We start from the raw sequence: 9,305 nt of genomic DNA, 5'->3' as shown, positions 1-9,305 counted from the left end.
TTTTCTTTATGACCGGTGGTCGAAAAACTAAGTCAGACGATCGATTAACTCGGTTAAAGTAACTTGCTTAGTAGAGTTCGTTTTTAAAAACCAAGCGTGTCTACTATCCCGACCTACTAAAATGTGAGGACTTGATAAAAGTAAGAATTGTTTTAAAACTTTCGTCGCATTCGAAAAAAAAGTACTTTTTAACAGTTGAAGCTAAAGCTAAGTGGCGGAAATGAGCTTTTACCCCCGCAAAGCATTATGGGAGTTGAAGTACAAACGAGATTCTAAAAAAAGAAAAAAACACCTCGTAATGCGATTAAGATTCTAGTCTTAGATTAGAAAGTAGAACGTTATCATGGACGTGATAAAATTAGAAGAAAAAAAACGGTCTAATAAACACGTGACGGTTAATTTATGATTAAATATTCACCGTAAATAAAGTATTTTACACCATTTGTTTTGAATGCGGTCTAAAATTTTATGAATGTAATTTGCTGCAGTGGTTTTAAGTCAAACCAGAAAGCCTAAAAATACCCAAAAGAACTACATAAAAAATAGTTTTCTTAAAGTGGCAACTCGACAAAAAAAAAAAACATTTCTTGATTAAAGTGACTATTTGTGTAAAAAAAAGATACCATTCCATCACCACCATTAGTTTATTCTACAGATCAGTCGGCTCAAGAATTTATTTGGATTAGTTTAATACAATTCTCCATCTGTCTACATCCATAAACATGAAGCCAACAGTAAAAATAAAACAAGACCAAAACACTGAAAAGAAACATGTACAGTTGATTCGTAGTTGTGGCCCACAATGCTGTTCCTGAAAGAGATTCCACGAGAATCAAGGCAACGGTTTACAAAAGCAGCACTGAAAAATCAATTGGTTATATTAGTTTTGGTAACTTTTTAGACACAAAGTCTGGGGCCGAGTCATGCATTACACATCTCTGGGTGGGTTTAGGTGCTCAATTGTCAGTTTGTGTAAAGGAAACATTCTCAGGAAGGAGGCTGGAAGAATGTCAAATATTTGACCGGGTCACGTATCAGCGCTGCAGGAACCAAGACTCTCCGGACGTTAACAACGATGCTGGCATCAATCGAAAGGGAGAATCTACTTGCGAGCAATGATTTGGCATTTTTTTGTGCTTCGACTAAAAGTTCCTCGCCACCCGTGTTGAATCTGTGTTGATTAATCTGCGCTCACAAAACAAATGAAGCTATAAAAATAATTTCTTTCTACAGTTTTTTTAAACACCTCTGAGTGTCTGTGAGGAGACGACAAATACATTAATTATTCTGTGCACAGATACTCAAACCTGTCGGGAGACGCAAGACTCGACAAACATGCCGCTTACACGCACAAACTTCACATGCACACGCGCACTCACGCTCCGGTTCCACACACATTTGCTCTCGCTCGCGGCTCAGATTTGATCTCAGTCTGAAGTCGCACGTCTGGTTTCACTTGAAAGCAGCAACAAAGAAAAAAAAAAAAGAGGAAAAATGCTGATTCCATGATCTGGAGCTTCCTGGAATTATTTTCACGCTCAGATCTCCGACACTGACCCAGCAGGAAGACGAAAAGCACCGCTGCTGACTCACGACCAGAACCCTCGGCCACCTGTGACAACGACGAGTGGAACACCTGGATGAGATGAAGTGAAACGACCGCTAAACTAAGACGCGAGTGTCGTGGGACTCGGAAGTGCTAACTGTTAAAATAAAACCAACAAAGAGATGACTGGACTTGGCGAGCGACCGGTGGTGGTCTAGTCTTCCTCGTCGTCATCCTCGCTGATGAGATACCCGCGGGCCCCGCTGTGGTGGGACGGCGGCGACGGCGGCGGGGAGGTCTTGCTGGTGAAAAAGGGGAGGCGGAAGGTGGGGGAGGGGGAGCGCTCCTCGCGCGTGGGGCTGCTGTTGGGACTCTGTCGGGGGCTGATGGCCTGCAGCATCCGACCCTTCCCTTCCTTCAGCATGTGTTTCTGTGCGGACGACACGTGTCAGGATCACAACGAGACCTTTTTTTTTTCCCGAACGAAGTCCTCACCAGAGCGCCTTCTGGGCCGAACATCTGCAGGAAGTTGCCGATGAACTCCCGGGACTTCTCCTCCCACTTCTGGATGAGGTCGATGCTCTTCTCCTCCACCTTCTGGACGAACTCTTTGCTCTTCTCCTCCACGTCGCGCACCTTCCTCTTCACCTTGTCCACGCGCTCCTGCAGGTGGTACTTCTTCTCCTGCTCGGAGGAGACGAAGGTCAGACAGAGTAGGAAAAAGCCGTCGTTACCAGAGGCTCTCTCTCACGTTGATGAAGCTGACGTTGAGCTCCTTGGCCGTGTATCCTCTCTGCAGGTTACGCCGGACGTAGACGTCGTAGTCGCGGACGATGCGTGTGATGATGTCAGAGGTGGAGATGCCCTCGGTCCTCTGGGTGGGCGCGAACATTCCTGTCGTGCAGATAGAAACCCTGTTAAACTCCCTGAACGTCAGCTCGATCATACAACTAGAGTATTTTACAAACCTGCGTCCTTGATGTGCTTGTAGACGTCGTCACTGCCGGCTGAAGAGTACGGGATGTCGTCATGAGCCACGAAGTCAATCTGCAACAAGAAAAAAAACACTTAATGCACACGAAACTACACAAGAAACGTTATCACACGTGTATATCGATTACTGACGCGGTGTTTGGCGAGGAACTCTGGCGATAATGTCCAGGGAGCGTTCCGCACCACTTCGTCCACGTAGCGACAGTGTGTGACGGCGTCGTAGCGCTCGTCCTCGTTCATGACGGTGAAGCCCTTGTACTTGTGGGTGAGGTCGTCGCTGCACACTGAGGAGGAGAAGTTACACATTTGTTTAGAACAGACGCGTCAAACTCAACAGTCGAGATTTAACAAACACACCCATCAAATTCCTTTCGTTCAATACAACTTTTACTCTTGTCGAAAGTCCCTGTGCAAGTGTTGACAAAGGCAGTCTGTTCCTTATCTTATCTTAAACGCTGGCATCATAATAGATCATCCACATGAACATTACGTTGATGTTTTTATTAAGTCCATTTAAGGCTAATTAAAAGTTTTTTTGATTCATGAAATGAATGCCTTTTAAGACTTTTCAAGGGTAATTCCTTGTATGCCAACACTTAAAAAAAATAATACGACACTTATTATTATGAGTCGAACTACTTTGTTGTATTACTGTACAAGTAAACAGTGTCATGAGGTCCATGCAAGGTAATTTTAATGAGCATCTGTGATTTAAAAAACGCTTTTTTTTGCTGCATCTATGACACATATCGCAGTAAATCTACGAACAATCACGACCAATACCTTAAATAAGTTCCTCTCCTTGCACATGAGCCTGAGTCAGAGCCACGAGACGTTATCAATGAGTCATTTACGGGTTGAATGTTAGAAGTTTTTGCGGTTCCTGACAGTGTTTAAACTTTAGATTGTTGAAGTCCTGACCAATGTGAATGAGGGACATCAGACAAATGACCATTTTAACTGTTTTGTTGGACCTTTTGAAAATCCATCAGAACGAAGATGGTTCGTCTGAGAAGATCAATCTATTAGCTGCGATATGTAACAAAAAAACAAATGCAATAAATTGAATTATCATCGAGATTAGATTTACTCTCCGATTCCAGTGTCCCTTGCAGAACTTTAGATTCACATTATCTCGTCTCCTCCGTGTTGTTCCTGATTCCACTCGCACAATGAAACAGTCAGCTGAAATGTCAGCTGACTTGATAGGCTTCTTCTCTATCGTCACGACCATAACAGGAAAAACAATAATCTTTTTATCCCAAGCAGTGTTTGTGACTCATTTTATTTCCTCATCTGCAATAGTGTGTCTGCCGCGTCCTCTGTGGAAATGTCACTCACCTCCCACGATGAGGTGTGTGTTGGGAAAGAGACATTTTGCCTGCATGAGTGCCCTGGCATGGCCCGAGTGGAAAACATCAAAGATTCCATCTGCGTACACTCGCACTGGTCGCTCAGCTGGACAAAGAGACTCATTGTTTGCTTTGCCGAAACTCTGTGAACAATAAGGAACACGGAAAAAAAAAAGCCAGAAACTCACGTAGCGTTCCTCTTTTGGCCTCCTCCATACTGACCCTCTTGTAGGATTTACTGCTAGCTGGTACCAGCTCGTCTGCGAAAGGTGCAGGATGTTTCAAACCCTGCAAACCAGGAGAGCACATTCTCATATCCATAATGTTTGGAACCATTTTGTTAAACAAGTAGAACAACATGGTTCGTCTTATCAAGCCAAAATGTTATTCAAATATTTCTCTGCAGCAGTTAATCACCATGCCGATGTATTTTTGGCGATAAAACCGTATTTTAATATATATTGTAATCTGGAATAACTTTTAATATTGCTCGACTCTCCAGCAATGAACTCAACTAATGACACCTGAAAATAAACCGCTATATATTTATATTAATCACCAAGTACCTTTATATTTCTGTCTGGTCAATGTATCAATAAAGTATTATTTAACTGACATATTATTGTACTTATTATTTAATTGTTCAAAAGCTAATCAATTATTCAATGTGGTCAAGTTTAGTTAATCTATTGTGAATGGATGTGGCAATAAAACAAAAGAGAGGATTATTTTTTAATCATTTGTCGTTACAATCGTGGCACTGCTGGTGCAACAGAGGAGGACTCACCACTTCACATCTGGGGATTTTCCCAAGCCTCTCAAACTCCTCCGTCTCCCCATTTGAGCCGTCTCTCCTTCTTTTTCTGGACAGAATTAGCCCACTGGAGCTCTCTGCTTCCATCTGGGGAAAAGGCGAAACCAAAAGAACCCAACTGAATAACAATAAAAAGCACTTTACACAGAATACAGTGAGATAGTTGGATAAATCAGACAAGCACAAATCCAGTTAAGACATTAAAACAGTCACACCTGCAGGTTTTAACACAAGACAGACGATGACATCATCTGCACTCGTCTAATAATTGAATAAATTAGTTTTGCTTGTGTGATCCAGCTGCATGAAAATCTGCTGACGGCACATGCTGACACGACTAAAAAAAAAGGTTCACTGCATTGACCCCGGCAAGCTGGGCGACCAAGCAGGAGGGGGGGTGTGGGGGTTAAGCCAGGGGCAAGTATGTTGCTTAAGAGCACTTATTATAATCGGTAATGAAAATTAAAAAGGGGATTTATTTACACTTGAAAAGAGAATTTGTGACCAAAGGACAATCAATGCCAGAGAGCGCTTTGTGCAAAATGTCAAATGCATAACTTTTAAATATGTGAAGGTCAGAACGATTCTCCAGCAGAGGAACCCTGAGCCAGTGCACAGCGAATGCCTTCATACCGGCTGACAGCTAAAATAAGAAGGCAACAAAAGAGGGGCAGCCAAGGCTTGCTCAGCCGGATGCCTGTGAGATTCGTGATATAACTTGAAACATGACTTTGCATGTCATTTTTAGCTGGATTTTTTTTTTTTTTCGAAACTGTGCAAAGAAAGAACATCACACATTATTGTGGATAAATAAGACGTGTTAAAACGTGTTTCAAAACTTCAAGGTGAAAGTGTTTCGTTTTTCACGTCCTTACAGCTGGTTAGTTTCTGGGAAAAAAAATACATCCTTGACCCCTTGGGTGCATTCAACAGCACCATAATAAAACCACCGTTGTTGTGTTTAATCTGAGATAGAAATTCAGCAAACACTGCATAAACACACTCGTCCTTTAACATTTACGGTTCGATGACTGCCGTTGAACTGGAGATACTGGTTCAACTTCGCCTGGGCGTTTTCAACCCATGCATAACTTTGTTAAGTCGATTTAAATCCCATCGGATTGCAACCTAACTAACCATAAATGAACGTCTATAAAACACACTTACCGCAGACCACTTTGTTTCAACGCGGTGCTCCTTAGATTCTTAATACCGGCTAGTTAGCTAGCTGCTAACGACAGGCTAACAAGCTAGCTGTCAACTTGTAGGAACTGCTAGTTAACTTTAGCTATCAAGTCTCTAGTTCGCCGCCGTTCTTTAGACGAGATAAATCGAGCAAAGCGGTTCGTCCGACCGGTTATAGCGACCGGAAGGACAGAGAAGTGACGGGCAGTGACAGCTTGTACTACAACGCTGACAGGTCAACAGCACAAGAACTACAAAAGTGCGCCATCCCTAAAGGAAGTGACGTTTCGAGGGATACTCCCGGTGATCCCTCTCGCCTGTGCTGCCATCTAGCGGGGAGAGCCATTATGCTATCAGCCCGAGGAATAAACAGACTTTTATATTGTCTCGTTTGTATGAAAGGCAAATGACCTTTTATAATTTTTTCTTCATGGTCAAGTTTGATCTTCTAAGTGGATTAATCTTGGTTCTGGTGGTTTTTAATGGCTAAAACGTTTTTTAGCAGAAAAAAGGGTCTCTTTCTGCTTTATTATAAACACTTATGATCTATAAGTAGGAGGGTAGATCAATTTTAAGAACAAGAAAGTCAATAACAGACTTTGAAAATATGACTTTCGCTGTTGACATTTGTTATATAACAATCAATTTTAAATTGAAATTTTGTTGCTTCACTCCCCATACATTTAAAAATATTCTGCAGTATATAATTGCAACTAGTTCTCAAAATGACCCAAGACAGTGTTTATTTTTTGTTGATATGTTTATATCTTATCTAATATATAATAGGACAAGAAATATATCTTTGGGTTTGTCAGCAGTATTATTATTTACAGGATTGGAAGGATTGAAAACTCAGGTTTTCTTCTCTATATGCAAGAAAAAATAATGAATGCACTATTTTATTTGTGTTTTTGACAAACGCTCCAACGCACAACCTTCCATTTTTGTTACGCGCACAGAGCAATTTGCAGAACAGTTAGCCACCTGGCAAAAACTCTCCAGACTTACTGTCTCCCTCTTCTGCTCTTTGATCGCAACCTGGCCTGCTGGTTTTTAAGGGTAGCATTTTCCTAACTGTTGAAATGACAAAGTCAAGTAGAGTTGTTGCAGCAAATGTGTGTGAGAGGACAGCAATGAATCATTTTTCATAAGACCAAAGATAACCAGCTTAAACAACACTCTATACCCTTGAGTTATAATTTGACTTTTGTTATAATATTCCTGCTCATGGTTTTAAACTACGAACTTGCCGTATATCCAACTTCTTGGAGGGTTTATTTCACCTTTTTATTCTTCATCCTATATGTCCTTAAGATATAAAAGACACGTAGATTTTCTTTGGGCTTTGTTACATTTGATGGAAAAAAGTCCAATATATAAAGTCCAATACAAAAAGTGTAGTGGTTTATGCGGGTATGAAAGGGGAGCAGGTCAAAGTAAACACAAATATTAATGTAGTAATGTACCGTTTCAACATAAAAATGACAAACTGTGAGATTGTGACCCATAATTTCTGCATATTTCCTAAAGCCCTAAACAGTACTTGACTTTACCCTCTGTTTTCTGAGTGGACAAGACCACCTGTTTTTGAGCCAGGGGGTTAATTTCTACCAGACAGACGTGTTTTGTCAAGTGCAACTCAACAGTAGGACAGAGAATGTACCTATATTTCTGAACCAATAACTGCAATTCAAAGTTGATAAAAGTTGACGTCTCTGGTTGAACTAGTAATCTGAAGAGATTGTGAGTTTATCCATTGATCTTCAGGCTGTTGCTTCCCGGTTTTCGTGTGGATTTACAAGGCGTCTGATTTTGTTTGAAGTTGGTCTTTTAACAGCTTCGATGATCCACGTCCCCCATGACAGAAGGGGTTGGGTCTGGGTGGGACACAGCGGCCTATGGTAAGGCCTCCTGTATTGATTGCAGTATTTATGAAGAGTTATGATGAGCAACAGAGGAGATCAGGTCTGAGGAGATGCAGGAGCAGGTGAGTATTTCTACTCTCTCTATTTAGTTTTGCTGACCTTCATCTTCTAGTTCTTTTTTTTGTCACTTTAACAGATGTCAAGGATGATTCCCCAGACGTTCAGGGCCCTCAGCTGCCTTCTATTGATGTCAGGTTTGTATAACAATTGCAAGAAAAAAGATTATTAATGCAATCTTTAGTTGTTTTAATATCGTACAATTTTTTTTGTAAAGGTCTGCTGGATGCAACATCTTTGATGAAAGTGAAGGCTCCCGCTTGTAAGTTACATTTTATCATTCATCCAAAAAGATGTTGCCTTTAAAATGATTTTCTCATAGTGATAATCCTCTGAATGTTCATCCGCAGTGAGCATTGATTCTGCCCGAGCTAATGCTTTCTTGGCTAATTCTCGACCAAAGAGGAACGTTGATCCAAAATGGTACAGAGGAACTCCGGATTTTCAATCCTACTACCGTTTCTACAGCAGTATTGGACACATCGAGGGGGTAAGTGACTCCTGGACTCGTACATTTATTGTTTTCTGATGTTTCTTTCTTCTTTTTAGCTCTATGAGATCGACAAGCTCAGGATGCTGTATCAACAGATGCGCTCTTTTGAGGTGACTTACGGCCCAGATGCCTCTAATTACCAAAATGTCATGGGTGTGTTGACCAGTGCCGCACCACCTTCCACCAAACCTCCGCCGCCTCCCACCACCCCGGCCCCCACTCCAGATCCTCTAAAGGACGCTCAGAAGTTCTACCTGTGCAATCCCAGAGACCCCCTTTGTAAGCCTCAGATAGTTTACCTGCCGACCGGAGCTGTCCCCGTTCTGTGCGACCCACGGAGCAACCCGGCCTGCAGACCCAGAACTGAAGGAGAGATGAAAGCTGCTGCTGCTGCTCCTCCTCCTCCTCCTGCTCCTAAAAAGTCCGCCCCACCTCCACCTCCTGCTGTCGTCGCCAAGGCCATGGAGTACGACTGTGATCCATACTGGGACCCCGACTGCCTGATTGACCACCCACCCCGCCCCCTTCAGGAAACAACAGCCCCCGAGGCACCTGTCCAGGAAAAAGTAGTAAAAGAGGAAGTTAAAGAAGTTGAGAAGAGTGTTCCAGCTGACAAACAGGAAAACCTGAACCCATATTTTGACCCTTATGACTTCAAACGAGACCTGTATGACCCGTTCCGTTATGCCAATCCTGATGCCGAAGAATAAAAGGATTGTCTTCTGTAGCAAAAGAACGGAAATTACCAATAAAATGTACATGTTTGATGCTTCATTTAAAGATTTTCCTTCCAAAAATAAACAATATAATATATACACAGTATATAAAACACATGACTGTGCTTTATTTAGGATTTTGAATGAATTGTTGTATTTTATTTATATTTTGGGGTTTCACTGTGTGTTTTTTACTTCAAATTATATTTTATCGTAGGTCTTTG

The 9,305-nt window shown here is 41.8% G+C and overlaps 2 protein-coding genes across 2 annotated transcripts; one reads left to right on the top strand and one right to left on the bottom strand.

Moving 5' to 3' along the window:
• Positions 1 to 637: 637 nt before the first annotated feature.
• pcyt1aa (phosphate cytidylyltransferase 1A, choline a) lies at positions 638 to 6,137 on the bottom strand. The gene is made up of 9 exons (XM_087811413.1): positions 5,873 to 6,137; positions 4,679 to 4,792; positions 4,080 to 4,179; positions 3,881 to 3,997; positions 2,672 to 2,823; positions 2,515 to 2,593; positions 2,298 to 2,440; positions 2,042 to 2,230; positions 638 to 1,976 (listed from the first exon to the last, which is right to left on the bottom strand). The coding sequence occupies exons 2-9, from the start codon at positions 4,790 to 4,792 to the stop codon at positions 1,761 to 1,763; spliced, it is 1,110 nt and encodes a 369-aa protein (XP_087667539.1). The 5' UTR covers positions 5,873 to 6,137; the 3' UTR covers positions 638 to 1,760.
• A 1,381-nt stretch (positions 6,138 to 7,518) lies between these two features.
• and3 (actinodin3) lies at positions 7,519 to 9,075 on the top strand. The gene is made up of 5 exons (XM_087811313.1): positions 7,519 to 7,877; positions 7,952 to 8,009; positions 8,090 to 8,134; positions 8,223 to 8,362; positions 8,422 to 9,075. Exons 1-5 carry the CDS (start codon positions 7,866 to 7,868, stop codon positions 9,073 to 9,075), a joined length of 909 nt encoding a protein of 302 aa, XP_087667439.1. The 5' UTR covers positions 7,519 to 7,865.
• The last annotated feature ends 230 nt before the right edge of the window (positions 9,076 to 9,305 follow it).

The sequence above is a fragment of the Callionymus lyra genome, chromosome 16 (assembly GCF_982586985.1).
Source record: "Callionymus lyra chromosome 16, fCalLyr1.hap1.1, whole genome shotgun sequence".
NCBI lineage: Eukaryota > Metazoa > Chordata > Actinopteri > Syngnathiformes > Callionymidae > Callionymus > Callionymus lyra.
Note: the sequence above shows the minus strand (reverse complement) of the source record. Positions and strands in the feature narration are given on the sequence as shown.